General features: G+C 42.6%; 1 protein-coding gene across 3 annotated transcripts in view; it reads left to right on the plus strand.

The window, feature by feature from the left end:
• Positions 1–1,197: 1,197 nt before the first annotated feature.
• Ralgapa2 (Ral GTPase activating protein catalytic subunit alpha 2) overlaps positions 1,198–19,946 on the plus strand; it is a 273,816-nt gene continuing 255,067 nt past the window's right edge. For all 3 annotated transcript variants that reach the window (XM_041670313.1, XM_041670314.1, XM_041670315.1), the window contains exon 1: positions 1,198–1,450. In XM_041670313.1, coding sequence (XP_041526247.1) covers positions 1,345–1,450 — 106 coding nt within the window. In that variant the 5' untranslated portion in view covers positions 1,198–1,344. The remainder of the gene's footprint in view (positions 1,451–19,946) is intronic.

The following is a 19,946-nucleotide window of genomic DNA, read 5'->3' on the forward strand; positions in this document are numbered from 1 at the left end:
GGTATGTCTTAGTTGTAGCCATGCTATTTTGATAACTCTAAAAATAGAACTTACAAGAACTGAGATGTTTTTGCATGCTGAATTGAAATGTGCTGGTCTGCTTTATCATTTAATGTGTTTACTGAGTGCCCGTAGAGATCAAATACAGAGCTAAATACAAGGATGTGTAAATTCCTCGCCCGTCCCTCAACTAGAGAAAAAGACAGTTGAGTTGTTTCTATTTGGATGGAAGGCATGTGAGTAAGCTGTCACCTTAAGTACGTGCTAATAAAGCTGAAATGTCAAACCTTGGATGCTAATAATTCTACAGTCAGTTCTTTTGTAAGGAACCCTCTGAGCAGCTTCTTTCTACCTTAAAGTCTTGCTTCAGGGAACAGGCATGGGGCATTAAAAAGCATCTTGGCTCCAGAGTCAGGCCCCTTAGGTTCTATTTCTGGTTCTGTTACTGGATTGCCACGTGACCTTGCACAACACAGGAGCACGCACTTTCCACACAGCAAGAGGCAAGACTGACATCCAGACCTGGCACTTGAGGTTGGGTTCCAGGTGCCTTAGGGACGGACTGGACTCCTCACTGAGCTCCAGCGCATCGTTTCTACTGCCAAAGTCATTTACTTTAGTGTGAAATTAGAGCTCTGATTTTGGTTCGGCCGCAAGGACTTTGTCTCCCTCCTTACTGTGAATCCAGAAATCTAGAAATAGTTCAAAATTTAAAAGTCTTACAACTTTTCTTATTTTTTTTTTTGTTGTTTGGGGAGGAGGGAAGGCGGGAAAAGGGTAGGGGAGTAGGGGGTAAAGTGGGTGCGCTCAGGCGACACAGTAGAGAGAAGGGAGGCTTTCAAGGGCAGAGTCTAGCACCTTTAAGACTCTGGAAAGGAGGGCGCACCGCCTGGTCTACTGGGGACTACATTTCCCGGGAGCACTTGCGGCCCACAGAGGGGCGGGACCACACGCTCGAGGCTGTGGGGAAGACACAGCAATCTGATTGGAGGTCACAGCGCAGACTCGGAGCCGGGCGCGCGTCCCCGCGAGGTCCCTGCGAGGCCTGGCGTGTGTTGAGAGACGGTCCGGGTTGCGAGCGTGCGCCGTGCCGGAGGGGCGGGCCGGAGGCTCCTGTGGGGCGGGGCCGAGGGCTTCGCGTCGACACCGCCTTCCTGCCCCGCCCCTGGCCGTTCGTCCCGCCCCTCCTTCCTGGAGCCTCCGCTGAGGCTGAGGCGGCGCGGCGGCCGGGAGGGGGGCGGCTAGTGGCCGGAGCGACACGCGCCTGCCGCGACCCTATGCAGTGACTCGTGCGGCGCAGGCGCCTCCTGCCCCGCCGGCGGGGCCCGGGCTTCCCGCGGCGGGATGTTCTCCCGAAGGAGCCACGGGGATGTGAAAAAGTCCACGCAGAAGGTGCTGGACCCCAAGAAGGACGTGCTGACCCGCCTGAAGCACCTGCGGGCGCTACTGGGTGAGGCGCGGGGCGTGGGCTGTGTGACCAGGGGCACCTGCTGGAGGATCGGGTGCCACCCGTTGCTTGGGCCTGGCGGGCTCTCAGGTCCGAGTGATGCAGGGAGCCGGGGATGGTTTGCACAGGACCCCTGCTAGCCCAGATCGGGGACACTTGAGGCATTGTTCCTGAAGGCGGTAGGCTAGCCCTGGGCGCTGCGCTGTTGCCACAAGTGTAAACTTAGTCAAGATTCTCTTTTGGGCGCCTAGCCGCGGGTAACCTCGAGGCCAGGCACAGAGGTGACTATACCCTGTCTTCTCCAGGAAATAAAACCCGGCACAAGTGGAGCGGGCGAGAACACACACCTCTGCCATCTCCCTCTCTCATTTTAAAAATTTAAATTCTTGACAACTTGGATTAGACCAAGACCTCAAGCCGTCCCATCACCGACTTAGTTGGACTGCCACCAGTCTCCTTTTAAAATGTTATTATATTTGAGTGTGAGCCTTGGCTGTCCTGGAACTCACTCTGTAGACCAGTCTGGAACTCACAGAGATCCACCTGCCTCTTCTTCCTGAGTGCTAGGATTAAAGGCATGCACCGCTACTGCCCGGCCTCCTCCCTTTTAATGTAATCATTTTGGGGTGAGGAGAGCCAGGCTCATAGAGTTCTTGGTGTGAAGGGGGCTCTGCTCAGAGGAACCCAGACTTTCTTGGGTTCAGGGAGGCTGCGTCTCCCTTATAACCAGAATGACAGCCATTTCTCCCTGCCAGCCTTCTCTTTTTATGGCCTGCAGGGTGGAGGTTCTGCAGAGCCCAAGTGGGCCTGGAATTGACCTGTAAAGATGTGAATGCTCGCCCCTGTGGGTGTGATGTGTCCACAAGGTCTCCCGGTGCTGGGATGCGTCACTCGGCTAGACTATGTATTTCATTGATCTAGTTCTGTCTGTCTTAACTTTTGTTCAAAATAGAAACATCTTTGCCTGTCTATGGACAGCCTTGTCTGTATTTTGGGGCCAAGGAAAAGACATGTTTCTTCCACGTGTATTTACTGTTGAAACAATAATATTAATAGAAATTTAAGGCCGGGTGGTGGTGGTACACTCAAGAGGCAGAGGCAGGCAGGTCTCTGAGTTCGAGGCCAGCTACAAAACAAGTTCAGGACAGGTTTCAAAGCTACACCAAGAAACCCTGTCTCAAAAAACCAAAAAAAAAAAAAAAAAAAAAAAAATTAAAACCAAGTTTTAGAGTGACTGTCACTTGAGAAAATAGGGCTTAAAGAATTCATTTTGTAGGTGAGAATATTAAGCATTTTGTTAATGAGATTAAGAGATGCTGATTATTTCTGTTTAGAGTATGTAAACTATCTCTGGGTGGGAGACAGGCCAGTAAACTAGCCAACCAACACCCAACGGAAAGTAAAACTCAAAACCATGACCACCACCACCACAAAAAATATCCCTCCTCCTCAAAAGAAAGCCACTAGATTTTGCCAAATGAAGTTGCTTGTTATCTCATCTTCCTGGAGATCCCACTTCATGTGTTCGGTTTATGATGAATGTAAAACAGTTATTGTTAGGGGGATTAGTTTCTGGACTCTTGAAAGCAAAATGTGGTGTTCTTGGTAAGTTGAACTTTCTCCTTCCTGTAGTGAAATGCCCAGGCACACAAGTGCTTTGTGTTGGGTCCTTAGTATCTGATTATGCTGCAGGGGCATTTTTGATAAAGTGGATTGAACAGTACTTTAAGGCATTTGATATGTTGGAACCTTTTCTGTGCTAGAGAATTTAAGCCTTTGTTCTGACTTAGAAGCCCAAGATTAAGTTGGATACATTTTATAAAGTCAGAAACCTAGATCAGATGAGTTTCTTAGAGATAAGCAGTTCTTTTTAGGATTCTGAGAAAGTGGATACTTTTCGGGTCTGAGTGTCCCTGATTTTTCCTCTAAGGTGTGTGTCTCATTTCAGTTGCAAGTGGCAGGGATAGCCTGGGAACCAGGTCAGTGGCATCTCTTTATGATACATTTTAAATAGTGTGTGTGTGTGTGTGTGTGTGTGGTGGGCTTGTGCTAGTGAGTCCAGTAACCTTGGAGGCCAATAGAGGGATCGCCTGGAGTGATTGCGAATCGCCCCGAGATGCATACTGGGAACTAAACTCTGTACAAGAACAGCAGGTGCTCTTAGCCTCTGTCTGCAGCCTGAATCATCTTTATATGTGAAAAAATAACAGCTGTATTATCACTCAAAGATAAAAATCTGTGTTTAAAATATTGTTTGTAACATAGAGTTCTTCTTTGATATTACATCAGGAATACTTTTGTTGCTGATGACGGCCGAATTTCCTTCATGTATTAGTGATCTTTAACTATAGGGGCTCTATTTACAAAAAAAATAAAATAAAATTTGAGGAATTCTAGCCATAATATTTAGTGTAAACTTTTCTTTACAGCTGTGATTAGAAGACTTTAAAGGAAACTAGTGCATTAAAGTGCTGGTTCCACAGCATCAAATATCTTATTTAGTTATTACCTTTAGAAAAGACAGTGTTCTTGAGGAATTAAGTCAGTATGAAGGCAACTGAAGGGAATGGGTTTAATTAGTATTGCATATTACATATGCACTTATAACCTTGCTTTTCATGTCTGTGTCTTCAAGTGAAATAGGACTGGCATTTTTTTTTTTTTTTATGTAAGGATGATGCTACTGACCTGGGTTTGCAGCCTGTCCCTGCCACTTGTAGCTGCACAGCATGGACTAGTACTTAGCCTGCCCTTGAACCTCAGCTTTGTTACTCTGTTAAATGGGTATGATAGGGTGTGAGTGCATAGGGTGTGAGTACATATGTAATGGCTTCGGCTTGGGGTACTTACCAGATTCTTCTTCGTTACTTTCCTCCTTCCATTAATAGGACACATATTTTAAGAGGTTTTTTATCCACCCTTCGTTTTTAATTAGATAATGGTAATGGCCTTACTCTCTTGTCATAAAAAGTAGTCAGTTTGCTGAGTCCTGACAATGTGTTTTAAATCAGCCCTTGTAGGACTCTGTTTTAATGGTTTTCATGTATCATTGGGATGAACGAGGAGCTGACTTCAGTTCTTCTTATGCTGCTTAAATTATCTTTAGGAGAGAAACTGAGTAAGCCAAACAAATCACCCCCTCCTCATCAACCCTGTGTATTACTGTATTGCTCCAGCAAACAAGTAATCCCAGACTTTGGGAGGTTAAGGCAGGAGCATCATTGTTAATTTGAGATTAGTTTGGGTTACATAGAAAGTTCTCTGTCAGTCAGGTCCACATAGTAAGATCCTGTTTCAAAAAAAAAAATGTAAGGCATATATATAATTTAAAATTTTCTTGTAACAGCATTTATGATACAGAAGGATATGAAATTAATTTTAATGTATTATATTTAACCTAATGTATCAGCAGGTAATAGTAAAGATTAACAAAGAGTTTTACAGTACTATGTGAATTAGTTAATTAATTCTATGTGAATTATATGAAATTCAGTATGTATTATACGGTCAGAACACTTGACTTGTCCTTACTAGCCACATTTTCACATGTACAGTAGCAAGATATGGCTAGTCGCTACAGGTTGGAGAGAGTAGGATTTGACTTTGGGAAAGCAGTGTGGTAGGGCCGGGCAGTTCCAGCCTTGGTAGTAGAAATCCATGTGGCAATGGTACAGGCAGGTGACTCTTGTTGCATCCCCTGGGAGTGGGGAGTTGGAACATTGGGCACTCAGGACCCTTATGTAGAGCCCAGTGGAGATCAGGTTAGAGTCAAATACCCTAAGAAACAGGCTTACGCAGACTTGGTGGCCCAGATCGGAGAGGGTTTGGTTTGTTGAGTTGGAGTTAACACTTGTCCTTCCTTAAGGTGGGAGCTTCTGTGGAGACTTTTTAGAAGGCCAGTAGGTAAGACTTGAGAACTGTCCATCTACCAAAGACACCAGAAGAGTGTATCAGGAGGGGAGAGATTGGAGGCAGGGGTTTCCAGAAAGGGCTGTGGCAAGGGGAACAGGCAGATGATGGATTGTTGGAAGAGGAAGGCCAGGATGACAGGACAGAGCAGCAAGAGCTTCAGGTGCAGTGCGGGCTGCTTAAGGAGTGACTAATAGGAAATAATTTGGGATAGGAGGCTGTGGCACTCAGGTCAAATCAGAACTAGCACTTGGACCTCAGAGTTGCCCCAGAGGAAAGTTTCTTACAAATGTTCTCTACATTGACAGAGCAAAGTATAGCGTTATATTTCTTACTGCTTTAAATAGGGGCAGATTCACTTGCAATTTTAGATGTTGCCATTTACTGTTTTATTGTGTGTGTTTATGTGTTACATGTGTGTAGCATATGCATACTTTTGTGTCTGTGCATGCATGTGGAGATCAGAAGAGGACATCAGGTGTCCTGCTCTGTCCCACTTATTTCCCCACTGAGTTTAAGATAGGGTCTCAGTGAGCCCAGAGCTAGTCTGGTGGCCAGAAAGCCCCAGAAGCCCCAGGGAGCCTGTCTCTAAATCTCCACAGCCACCAGCATAGTTTGCAGGTGTGTGTGCAACCGTGGGTGCTGGGGATTTGAACTGGAGTCCTGCATATTAGACTATGCATTAAGTGCTCTTGCCCACCAAGCCATCTCCCCGACTCCCTACATATCTTTAGTTACTAGTATTCTTCATGTTTTGTCCCTCTCGGTTTTAGTTCCAAACATTTGTGAGCACAGTAGCCTAGGCTGGACTCAAACTCTCCATCTTCCTTTCTTCCCCTGCTGAGTTCTGAGATTACAGGTGTGTATGCCACCATGCTCAGCGCTCCTCCCCTCTGCCACCTCCTTTCCTCCTCCCCTTATTGTCCTTTACTTCTCTGATAGCAGGAATGCCTCTCAAACCATCTGGTGTTTTGCTCTTAGAACAGAGTTCCCCTTTTCACTTTAGTCTGACCAGCAACACACCCATTTTTATAGTTTGATAATTGAATCATGGGAGTATTCTGGATAGAGCTGGGGGGAGGGGTCGTAGCTAATGACGGGGCATGGCAAGTTTGGTGTACTGCAGGTTGAATGTGAGAAAAGGAAGGTCCAAGTGGAATGTCTGGGATGAAATTGTGGTATGTGGGGTCAGGAACTTAATGAGAGGATAGCAAGCAACGATGTGTGATTCTTTAGTATGATGAACTCATCACTCTCCCCAGAGCTATGGTGAAGGTAGTGCTCCCTACCTCACCCTCTAGCAGAGAAACTGAGGCACAGTAGTTAACTGTTTGTCTACCAACCTCAGCTGACTAGCTGATAGCCATACTCATAAAACCGGACAGCCTGGTGATAGAAGCCTTTAATTCCAGTTACTTACTCTGGAGACTGAGACAGGAAGACTGAAAGTTCAAGGGCTGTTTGGGCCACAAGGTGAGTTCAAGGCCAGCCTGAGAAATTTAGTGAGATGTACTCAAAATAAAAAGTTGGAAAAAAAGAAGCTAATGTTGTGCTTCTGCTAGTTGTCTGATTCAAAAGGATATTTATGCATCAGAGAAAGTATTTACCCATCAGAGTGAATGTTAATACATAAACAAAGCCCAGCAGTTTTTGCCTGTCTTGCAAAAATTGTGGGACGTTTGTAACTCTCTTCTGGTCTGTTCCAGAGAGATCTGGAAGATCCTATTTGACTTAAGCATGACAGATTTTTTTTTTTTTAAAAAGGCTCCTTCTGTGCTTTATCATTCAGTTCATTGGGTTCTGTGTCCAGGCTTGGCAGGTAGTGAGACTTTTGCACAGACAGCAGTTCTATAACTAGAAAAGACTGGGAGCTGTAGTTTCAGGTCATAGCAGCCCTGTTTTGATCTCTTTTAGTTGGCCAGGTTAATGCAAAATGACTTTGCCATAATATTCCCATTGCTTGTTTTTCATCAATCACTGTTCCATTGTATCTGCAACCTCTAGAATGTAAAATGAACGTTGTATACTTGTATTATTCCTGCCCCTAGGATTGAGGTTGTCTAGACTTGAGAAAGATGAGCCCAGGGCAGCCGTCTGAACTGAGATGCTCTGTGTGTGATAACTGAGAAGGATTGCTTTCCAACACCTGTTCTGAGAAAGGAGAGTATTGGTAGGCCTGGGATACTTTCCTATAAATATTTATAATTTAGAGTTTTATTTTGTTGATAGCACTTTACTCCTGTGCAAGCATAAGAATTTCTTCAAGTTGTTTACAATATTGGTCTTTGGTCTACAAACTGAGTACAATAGGTACAACTGTAGCTAACTGTAGGTTTTTTTCTTTCAAAGTTGGGTTTTCAAAATACCAATTGATTACATTTAAACCTTAAATCAGTCTTTTCCCTCCCTCCCTTCCTTCCTTCCTTCCTTCCTTCCTTCCTTCCTTCCTTTCTTGTTTTTTTGGAGACAGGGTTTTTTCTGTATAACTGCTCTGACTGTCCTGAAACTCATTCTGTAGACCAAGCTGGCCTCAAATTCACAGAGATCCTTCTGCTCTGCCTCCAGAGTACTGGGATTAAAGTCCTGTGCCACCACTCTCAGCCTTAAATTTTTTCTAAAAGAACAGAATCACTTTACTGCTAAATTAAGAACAATTAATGTGTAAATGTAGCAAACAGTTACTTATCTAGCCACCTTATGCTTGAGATTGTAAGGGAAATGGTGTTGCACACACACCTTTAATTCCATCACTTTAGAGGCAAAGTCAGGCAGATCTTTATGAGTTTGAGGCCAGCCTGGTCTATAGAGAACTAGTTCCAGGACAGCTAGAGTTACACAAAGAAACCTTGTCTCCAAAAAGAGAAAAAATGCAATTGGGAACTTCGTTTTGTTTAGTGTGTGAAGATATGTGTGCTGTATTCAGATAGTATGGTGTAAGGTCAAGGTTTAGGGTTAGGTAGAAGAAGCAGATGCTTAAATGATGAAATGTCCACGCAGGGCTTTGAGTCCTACAGTGGAGTGGGAAGAAGGGGAGGGGCTATGGAGGTGGTCACAGCTGAGCGATAGTCACAGCAAGCCTCCTGGAAGTGTCTGGAGTGCTTCCAGAGGAAGGTCAGGACTGAGTTGCGGTATGGATAATAGATAAAGGACTTTGCCTGGTGGACAGGGAGTAGATAGGACATTGGCAGAGAACACAGCTTTACAGGGACAATTCTGCAAAGCACCAAGGAATTAAGCAAACAGTGGCTTTTGCACTGGGTATAGGTAGATGGTGGGAACCCAGTGATTTGTTTGAAGCAGAAAAGGAGGATGCCTTTTCTTAAGGAAGGATCGGGGAGCCCTAGCCTCTTTTTGAAGCTTATATGCCAGGAGAAAAGCAATCCCCGTTCATTTTCAGTGTAAGCGCCGAGGAGGTACCTGGTCTTTCCACTGTATGGAAAGCACAGCCCTTAAATTGAACCCAGGACTCAGAGGGGAAGCCCACAGAGATGGGTCCTACGGGAGTGCTATAGAACCTGCTTGAGCTAATGGGTCTGGTATGTCTCTGCCAGCTCCCCCCTTCAGCTGCCCAGAATTGATTGGTCTCATCCTACTTCTGCTTTAGTTAGCTAAAAGCATGTCTGGGCCTTGTACCCCAGAGTGCCCGGTAATGTCCTAGTAAGAGGTATTCCAGATTGAGAGCAGTTATAAGGGGGGGAGGCACGAATTTTTAGTATTTTTTAAGAACCAGGGTAATTTGAGTTGGTAATAAGAGGACTTAATAGGAAGGCTGTGATCTGCAGTGGGGTGGGGCAGAGGAGGGCTGGGGAGATGGCTCAGCCTATAAGAACACTGGCTGTTCAAGCATAAGGACCTGACTTCAAATTCTTAGCATCCATGTAAGAGGCCCCTAGCTCTGGGTGGAATGGAAACAGGAGAATGAGTGGGATTGCTGGCTACCAGCATAGCTCCATATTCAGTGAGAGACCCTCTTTCAAAGGAATAAGCAGAGTGTTAGAGCGATAAGTCACCCAGCATTTTCCTCTGACTGCCAAGCAGTGCACAGGCATACCTGCACACACATGCATGCATACACACGCACACACACACACACCCCAGAGTGGGGGTGGGTAGGAAAAGGGCTTGTTAGGAGGGTGTCTCTTCACTGGTGGCCTAGTAAAGAAGGCAGGAGTGGAGTGCTGGATGGCAGAGATGTGGAGGGAGCTCTCATGCCATACTCTCTTCTCTGGAGGTCAGTGGTGACATCTGCCTGAGCCAGCTTTCTTGCTGGTGTGGTGATAGGAACTTGGAATGTCATACTCCCTCTTTGGGGCCACGTATCCTTTTAAAATAAGGAAATTCGGCAACATGTAAGGCTTGCTTCTGTTCTTTTTCTGGAGTGAAAAGGCATTTAGCCAGAAGGAGGAAGAGCTGTGTAATATGAGCCTAGTTTAGTAGAGCAGATGTCACGTTGCCAGCTCTGCTACTCTGTGCCCACGTGCTCTGGGGTTGGTATGAGGTGGGACTACACTGTGGGAGGTGATCTCTGCAGGCTGTGACTGTGGTATGTAAGGGTCACCATGCTTCTCTTCACTGTGCTTTCTGTGTGACTTAACCTCAAGTAAGCTGTAACTCCACAGCATTGACAGGTCTGTTCAGTAGTACTTTATCCTTATCCGGAGCTTTTTCTCATGTTCTCCAGCCAATCAGAGGGCCACTTCAAGTCAGTGGCTATTAATCACGAAAGCTTAGTGGGTGTCAGATTGTGGCTGTATTGTAGGTATTCTGCAGGGCAAGCTGTCTTTACCTCATGTCAGCCTCCCAGATCTGTCAGTTCAAACAGCTTTTCAGGTGAGGGATCCATTATCAGAGCCTGGTGATTGAGAATTAGACGAAATTCAGAAATTGTATCTTAAAGCATTTGCCTTACAGAGATACTGCGATCCTTTGTATCTTTGCTACTGCTTGCATCTGGAAAACATTGAAGACTGCTGCAACAGTAAACATATGCTTTGATTTTGCTATTAGAGACTATATCAATGCATATGTAGAGACTGCTCTGCCAAGGACACACAAAGTGACATCACTTGTGGTCCTGAGAATGTAGGGTTCTTGTTCCTGCTGCATACGGTGTGACTGACTGGCATCCACCTGGATCCACCAGTTTCTTCCAAAGCTGAGCTTCCCTCAGGCAGCTTCTAGCTGAGTAACAAACTAAGCTTCCTTGCAGAGACCCAGGTGCAGCTAGAAGAGAGCCTTGAGGTCCCCTTACTCAGGCCAGGACCTTTTGGAACTTCGTGGCAGACCACTATGCTCAGCCCTGTCCTTTCCTTTTCTCTTTCCCAGGGCTCAGACCTGGATGTAGTCTGAAATCTCTACATGCCTTCCCTAGGTCTCCTTTGTCTCCCAGGGAGTTCCTCCACTCAGTCTCACATGTGGTTAACTCTGTCCCTTCTCTTAGAACTCAAACCAAGCACCTTCTCTGACCCTGTCAAGTGGTTTCCATCCTGCTGTCTACAGTGCTTCTGGGACAGGACGCACACACACACACACACACTCACACTGCAGTTCCACATAAACTGTCTTGTCCTCTGTCCTGAAATTAGCTTTCTGCAGAATTCCTACAGCATGTTTTACCTCTCATTAGACATTTATGCACATTCTTTTGTATCATGCATGGTTCTTGTGTTCTGCCTCGTCTTCCGATTGACAGCTTATGGCAAACACGACAGTTTCTTGTTCCTCTTGATGCCTCTTGGTCACATAGTTCTCTATGCAGAAATAATAATACCTGGGAGGGGAGATGGTTCAGCAGTTGGAGTGTGTACTACTTTTGTAGAGGACCAAAGTTCAGTTCCCAGACCATATGACAGATAGTTCCCAACCTCATGTAACTCCAGATTCAGGCAGATCTCATGCCTCTGGCTTCCATAGGTACCTGAAGTCATGTGTGTACACCATTCAATAATTAAACATAATAAAAGTAAATTTAAAATATTAAACATTAAAAAGAATAATATTAATTTGGCACTCTCTATGTTCCCAAGTACTGCCATGGTTTCTTGCATGTCAACTCATTTAATGCTTCCAAATGAAACTGAGACATGTTGTAGATGAGATATAGAGAGATTAAGAACCCTCTCTAAAGCTATGTAACCAGAAGTGTCTGAACTCTAAAGTCCCCTGTTCATTTAGCAGCTGTATGTCTGTCATAGTTCTGTGGCAAGCAATGTGTGCAGCATTAGGTAAGCCAGGATTTGCAGTGGAATTCTGAATGAGTTTAAACAAATAAACAATAGTTTCAGAACATATAGTTTGAGTTGGGAAGTATCTAGCCACCCATGTGGATATTTTAAGGAATTTGAGAGCCTCCATGTCCTAAAGGTCATTTTATTTGTGAGAAGATGTCAGCATGTATTAAGACTGTGAGTTAAGGATGATGGTCCTTCCAGAACAGTGCTTTAGCTTCCCCTTGCATTGTGTCATCATCATCATACCAGGTCCTTGGTGCCCAAGAAGAGGCGATATAAGAAAGGAGTGTTTCTGTGGACAAAGGGGACAAACAATCCTGTGGGCAAACCATGATGAGGGTAGTGAGGAATGGCTTGGGTGATGCCCATGAAACAAAATAGAAAGTATTAGTGTCAGATTTTAAATTTGCAAAACTCAAAACTGACTTTCGCTTTGTCGCCAAGGACCTTTTCCAGTTAAAGAGAAAGAATTTTTTTTTACAGTGAAATAATTGAATAATTGATAGTATTTTCAACTCATAAAGAAGAGAGAAGAACTTAAGAAAATGCTTTTAGGAATTAAATTAGGTTTTTTTTTTTCTGTCTGCTTGTATTTGCGACATAAACCTTTGTCTTCTGTGGACTGTATCTGATAAGATGAGGGTGTGTGTGGACCAGTTAGGCCTGATGTTCTAGCATTTACAAGGAACTCTAAAGCAGAGGCAGAATGTCTGCATATCTTCCTCAGCATGTGTCCTTATGTATCATATTGCAAATATTTATTTTGGCAAGAATATTCCCATTTCTTTCTTGCTCTTAAAATAAACACATACACAAATAGATCACCTTCAACTGAAATCAAAAGTAAATAGCAAAGTGGAAAAATATGTCAAATTTGTAAGAGGGGAGTTAGTTATATCTTTAGTACATAATAACTTCTACACATTAACAAGAAAAATTATAATATACTGTTACAACCAGAGACATGAGCTGTAGCCATATTTGAAATGTCACATTTTACTAATAATCTAAGATATATAAACTTAAATATATTTTCACTTACCTATCAATTATGAAAATTTGTTTCAAGAAGAGGCTGGTTGTCCTTCCTGGCCACCCGGCTAGCTTAGCCCTGAAATAACTACACAGAAACTGTATTCATTAAAACACTGCTTGGCCCATTAGCTCTAGTTTCTTTTTTTTTTTTTTTTTTTTTTTTTTTTTTTTTTTTTTTTTTTTTTTACAATTCTATTTTTTTATTGAAAATATCTCCAAGTTCCAGGGTTTTATAGACTCAACTGAAGTATTGCTTTTCCAATGATATCTGATAAGAAAAATCCAGATTATTTCTAACTCCTGGTCAACAGAGCACCAAGATACTGTTAGAGTAACTATCTTTTTTTTTCTATTTTGCCTAAGTTGAGTGATGTTTGAGGCGCTGAGTAAAGACAGCCTGAGACCCAGAACAAAGCCATTAAGTCCCAGATGTTCAGGATTTCCAAGGAAATGTTCTGTGCCTTTGGTTATTACTCAGATGGCTCCTTAAATGCTCTCATCTTGGCACCTTTTGCACTTGCTAAATCCAATTTGAGGAAAGAACTGGAGAGAGGGGGAATTTTGTGGAAAGCAATTAGCCTGCACTTTGGTGACCTTCTTGCTTTCCGCACCATGATGAAGGGCTGGTTCGCTCTTGGATCAGTCAGCAGGTTGATTCTGCTAGAATTGTGTGACATGTTATAGATAATCAGTTTTATCTAATTAAACAATAATGATGGCAGTGTATGACATTTTCTGGGAATTAATGAGCAGCTGGGAAAAACTGATGGCTGGAGAGTCAGCCAAACACTGTTAGCTTCAGTCCACCATTAATCTCCAGAAATGCCCACTTGTGACATCATTGTTGGTATCGAACAATGAAAATGGAAGACAATTTACTGATATTCAGTGTGCAGTCCCTAGTAACACACTCTCCTTATGCATTATCTGAAAGTTATAGCTTTCCTTTTTTAGCCCCAATTACCCCTTAATCTTAAAAAAAATGTTTTCTATATAGCAGATCCTAAAAATGGGTTTCTTGGTTTCTACACAATGGCAGTGTATTTTTAAGAGTTCAGATTTGGAGAATTTTATTTTAATATTTTGCAGGGTAAAACCAGAATGTTTCTTCAGCTGTGATACTGGAATTTGAGATGTGTATCTATTATCATGACTATCTCCTCATGGCAGGAAATGGTTGCAAATGTGTTGAATAGTAGCTGTTGCTAGCAAGCATGTGAACTCACCAACAAGATTCTTAGAAGTCATAGTAACACTGCTAGTAGATGATGGGAACTCCCTGCCAGGAAAAGCTGAGATGGCGTGTCTATACAATGTTTTTGATTACTGCTGCTGAATGCTAGAGGAAAATTGGACTAAAATATTCACTAGCTTCTTACATAATTTAATAATATTTCTATATACAGGTTCGGGTGTGCTATCTATCAAGAACTTTTTCTAAATCCTAAATGGGAATTTTTTTCTTGTGTTGTTTTCCATACCATTTGCCTCCTACAAGAAAGAAAGTTCTTTAAGGCCACTGAGACCCCAGCCAATGAATTTTGAATTCTTTGCCAAAAACAACCTTTGGATATCATCTAAATTCAGCCATAAGTTGTTTATTTTGCACACCACAGGCATTTTTCTCTGTAAGAAATGGGCTGGTGGTAGCCATCAGTCCTTCTAAATGCATGTTAAGTATCTGCATTTGGGGGAGTAAAATGAGTCAGCATGCCATTAATCACAGCTTCGGAGGCACTGACTCACTCCCAGAGAAATGTAATGGCCTCATTGGGGAAGGGTGTGAAAGAAAAACTCCATTCTTGGGTCAGTTCCCTGTTTCTGCAAATGCAAATCAAATTTGCACCCACTTCAGTGGGTGGTTTTCAAACTAAAGAAAGTAGCTGTGGACCTTATAAAGGCACACATCCAGCTTTTCCAGGAAAATACAGTAAGGAGACAGAACCCTGCTTAAACACACAGTGAGCCTAAGAAGAAAAACAGAGCTCACAAGAGCCTAGTGAGCATCTAAGCCCCAAATTTGTAAACCTGGCCCTATTCTTGTACAATTCAGTCAGGTAGGTCTTTGATCCACTGTTAATTTGGGGGCACTCAGTAGAAAGCTCTCATCTTCAGTAAATGGCTTTGAACTTCTGAAGGACATTTACAAGGACTTGGGTCCTTTTTGGAAGTCAAAGCATAGAGAGCAACTTGGAAGTCAAACTCTTGTTAGGTTCAGATTGAGAAGCGAAACATAACTGATTGTTGGTGGACCTTGTGACATTTCATCTTTAAATGGTTATATAGCCTCTTAAGTTGAAATGTGGGGTCTCTGTGGTGTTTCTTTAAATACAACATTCTTGTCAACATAAAAATATTATACTATGGGTACAATTTGATGCTATTAAATTTTATTGTATTCACAAAGCAGGTATAGATTATCTAGTAGTTAGCTTTTCTCAGGATTTTTTCAGACTCCTTAAAATAAAATTGCCAAGTTGTTAAAACTTTGTATAAAAATGTTGCTTTGTTAGTCTTCCCTGGGAGGAGGTTTGATTGAAGATGTTCGCTGCTTTCATGAAACTCTAACTTGAGTTCATTTTGTTATGTGGTGACCACAGTTCTGGATGACGCCCCCCCTGGCACACAGGAATACATAATGTTTTTTTTTTTTTTTTTTTTTTTTTTTTTTTTTTTTTTTAATAATTTTTTTATTAAGAAAAGAAGAAAAAAAACATAAACAAAAAACAAGTTTCCACCTCCTCCCAGCCTCCCATCTCCCTCCCCCTCCTCCCACCCTTCTCCCCCTCCTCCCACCTTCTACCCCTCCCCCCACTCCTCTCCCCCTCCCTCTCAAGTCCACAGAGCAGTCCAGGTTCCCTGCCCTGTGGCAAGTCCTAGGTCCTCCCCCCTCCGTCCATATCTAGGAAGGTGAACATCCAAACTGGCTAGGCTTCCACAAAGCCAGCACATTAAGTAGGATCAAAACCCCGTGCCATTGTCCTTGGTGTCTCATCAGCCCTCATTGTTCGTCATGTTCAGAGAGTCTGGCTTTATCCCATGCTTTTTCAGTCACAGTCCAGATGGCCTTGGTGAGCTCCCAGTAGATCAGCTCCACTGTCTCAGTGGGTGGGTGCACGCCTCGTGGTCCCGACTTCTTTGCTCATGTTCTCCCTCCTTCTGCTCCTCATTGGGACCTTGGGAGCTCAGTCCAGTGCTCCAGTGTGGGTCTCTGTCTCTGTCTCCATCCATCACCAGATGAAGGTTCTATGATGATATGCAAGATATTCGTCAGTATTGCTCTCGGATAGGGTCATTTCAGGTTCCCAGTCCTCAGCTACCCAAGGAACTAACTGGGAACCTCATGTTGGGCACTTGGGAGCCCCTCTAGGGTCAAATCTCTTGCTCACCCTAAAGTGGTTCCCTTAACTAAGAATTGTGGTTCCGTGCTCCCCTATCCACCTTTCCTTTATCCCAATTCTCCTGATTCCCCAAGTCCCCCCTCCTTCCCTTCTACCTTTTCTCTCCCCATCTCCCCTTACCCCCATCCCACCCCACCCCCAAAATCCTAATTTTCTCCCCGGCAATTGGGTCTACTTCCCTTAGCCAAGAGAATAACTATATGTTTTTCCTTGGGTTCACCTTCTTACTTAGCTTCTTTAGGTTCACCTATTGTAGACTCCGTGGCCCTAATTTATGGCTAGAAACCAATTATGAGCGAGTACATCCCATGTTCATCTTTTTGGGTCTGGGACACCTCACTCAGGATAGTGTTTTCTATTTCCATCCATTTGCCTGCAAAATTCGAGAAGTCATTGTTTTTTACCGCAGCGTAGTACTCTAGCGTGTATATATTCCATACTTTCTTCATCCATTCTTCCATTGAAGGGCATCTAGGTTGTTTCCAGGTTCTGGCTATTACAAATAATACTGCTATGAACATAGTTGAACAAATGCTTTTGTCATATGATAGAGCATCTCTTGGGTATATTCCCAGGAGTGGTATTGCTGGGTCCAGGGGTAAGTTGATCCCGAATTTCCTGAGAAACCGAAACACTGACTTCCACAGTGGTTGCACAAGATGGCATTCCCACCAGCAATGGATGAGGGTACCCGTTCCTCCACAGCCTCTCCAGCAAAGGTTATCCTTGGTGTTTTTGACTTTAGCCATTCTGACAGGTGTAAGATGATATCTCAAAGTTGTTTTGATTTGCATTTCCCTGATTGCTAAGGAAGTTGAGCACGACTTTAAGTGTCTTTTGGCCATTTGAACTTCCTCTGCTGAGAATTCTCTGTTCAGTTCAGTGCCCCATTTTTTAATTGGGTTAATTAGCATTTTAAAGTCTAGTTTCTTGAGTTCTCTATATATTTTGGAGATCAGACCTTTGTCTGTTGTGGGGTTGGTGAAGATCTTCTCCCAATCAGTAGGTTGCCTTTGTGTCTTATTGACTATGTCCTTTGCTTTACAGAAGCTTCTCAGTTTAAGTAGGTCCCATTTATTCAATGTTGCCCTTAATGTCTGTGCTTCTGGGGTTATACATAGGAAGCGATCTCCTGTGCCCAGCTCCTGTAGGGTACTTCCCACTTTCTCTTCTATCAGGTTCAGTGTGTTCGGGCTGATATTGAGGTCTTTAATCCATTTGGACTTGAGTTTTGTGCACGGTGATAGATAAGGGTCTATTTTCATTCTTCTACAAGATGACATCCAGTTGTGCCAGCACCATTTGTTGAAGATGCTTTCTTTCTTCCATTTTATACTTTTAGCTCCTTTATCGAAAATCAGGTGTTCATAGGTTTGTGGGATAAAATTCGGGTCTTCTATACGATTCCATTGGTCGACTTCTCTGTTTTTATGCCAGTACCACACTGTTTTCATTACTGTAGCTCTGTAATAGAGTTTGAAGTCAGGGATGGTAATGCCTCCAGAAGATCCTTTATTGTATAGGATTGTTTTGGCTATCCTGGGTTTTTTGTTTTTCCATATAAAGTTGATTATTGTCCTCTCCAGATCTGTGAAGAATTTTGATGGGATCTTGATGGGGATTGCATTGAATCTATAAATAGCCTTTGGTAGAATTGCCATTTTTACTATGTTGATCCTCCCAATCCAAGAGCAAGGGAGGTCCATCCATTTTTTGGTATCCTCTTCAATTTCTTTCTTCAATGTCTTAAAGTTCTTGTCAAATAGATCTTTCACTTCCTTGGTTAGATGTACCCCAAGATATTTTATGCTGTTTTTGGCTATTGTGAATGGTGAAGCTTCTCTGATTTCCCTCTCTGCTTCCATATCCTTTGTGTATAAGAGGGCGACTGATTTTTTGGAGTTGATCTTGTATCCTGCCACATTACTAAAGCTGTTTATCAGCTGTAGGAGTTCTTTGGTGGAGTTTTTGGGGTCGCTTATGTACACTATCATATCATCTGCAAATAACGAAAGTTTAACTTCTTCCTTTCCAATTCGAATCCCCTTGATTCCATTATGTTGTCTTATTGCTATTGCTAGAACTTCAAGCACTATATTGAAGAGGTATGGGGAGAGTGGACAGCCTTGTCGTGTTCCTGAGTTAAGTGGGATGGCTTTGAGTTTCTCTCCGTTTAATTTGATGTTAGCTGTCGGCTTGCTGTATATAGCTTTTATTATATTTAGGTATGACCCTTGTATCCCTAATCTCTCCAAGACTTTTAACATAAATGGATGTTGAATTTTGTCAAATGCTTTTTCAGCATCTAATGAAATGATCATATGGTTTTTTTCTTTCAGTTTATTTATATGCTGGATTACATTGATAGATTTTCGTATGTTGAACCAGCCCTGCATCTCAGGAATGAAGCCTACTTGATCATAATGGATAATTTTTCGGATGTGTTCTTGGATTCGATTTGCCAGTATTTTGTTGAGGATTTTTGCGTCGATATTCATGAGTGAGATTGGCCTGTAGTTCTCTTTCCTGGTTGAGTCTTTGAGTGGTTTTGGTATCAGAGTAATTGTGGCTTCATAAAAGGAGTTTGGTAATGACCCTTCTGTTTCTATCTTGTGGAATACATTAAGGAGTATAGGTATTAGATCTTCTTGGAAGATCTGGTAGAATTCCGCATTGAAACCATCTGGTCCTGGGCTTTTTTTGGTAGGGAGGTTTTTGATAACCTCTTCTAATTCTTCGCGACTAACAGGTCTATTTAGATTGTTCACCAGGTCCTGATTTAACTTTGGTATATGATATTTATCTAAAAAAGTATCCATTTCCTTTACATTTTCCAATTTTGTGGCATATAGGCTTTTGTAGTAAGATCTAATGATTCTCTGAATTTCCTCTGTGTCTGTGGTTATGTCCCCCTTTTCATTTCTGATCTTATTAATTTGCAAATTCTCTCTCTGCCGTTTGATTAGCTTGGATAGTGGTTTGTCAATCTTGTTGATTTTCTCCAGGAACCAGCTTTTTGTTTCATTGATTTTTTGTATTGTTTTCTGTGTTTCTATTTTGTTGATTTCAGCCCTCAGTTTGATTATTTCCAGTCTTCTACTCCTCCTAGGTGAGTCTGCTTCTTTTTTTTCTAGAGCTTTCAGGTGGGCTGTTAAGTCTCCAATGTGAGCTTTCTCTGTTTTCTTTAAGTGGGCACTTAGTGCTATGAACTTTCCTCTTAGGACTGCTTTCATAGTGTCCCATAAGTTTGAGTATGTTGTTTCTTTATTTTCATTGAATTCCAGGAAGACTTTAATTTCTTTCTTTATTTCTTCCTTAATCCAGCTATGGTTCAATAGTTGACTGTTCAGTTTCCATGACTTTGTATGCTTTCTGGGGGTAGCATTATTGTTGAATTCTAACTTTAATCCATGGTGATCTGATAAGACACAGGTGGTTACTAATATTTTTTTGTAACTGTGGATGTTTGCTTTGTTACCGACTATGTGGTCGATTTTCGAGAAGGTTCCATGAGCTGCAGAGAAGAAGGTATATTCTTTCCTATTTGGATGGAATGTTCTATAGATGTCTGTTAAGTCCATTTGATTCATTACCTTCACTAATTCTCTTATTTCTCTGTTAGGTTCCTGTCTGATTGACCTGTCCATTGGTGAGAGAGGAGTGTTGAAGTCTCCTACTATTAGTGTGTGCGGTTTGATGGCTGCCTTGAATTTTAGCAATGTTTCTTTTATGTACGTGGGTGCTTTTATATTAGGGGCATAGATGTTCAGGATTGAGACTTCATCCTGATGAACTGTTCCTGTTATGAGTATAAAATGCCCCTCTCCATCTCTTCTGATTGATTTAAGTTTAAAGTCAACTTTGTTAGAGATTAGTATGGCCACACCTGCCTGTTTCTTAGGACCATTTGCTTGAAAGGCCTTT

Source organism: Microtus oregoni, unplaced genomic scaffold (genome assembly GCF_018167655.1).
Source record: "Microtus oregoni isolate MIOR12 unplaced genomic scaffold, Mior012 000020F_ref0000438, whole genome shotgun sequence".
NCBI classification, from domain to species: Eukaryota; Metazoa; Chordata; class Mammalia; order Rodentia; family Cricetidae; genus Microtus; species Microtus oregoni.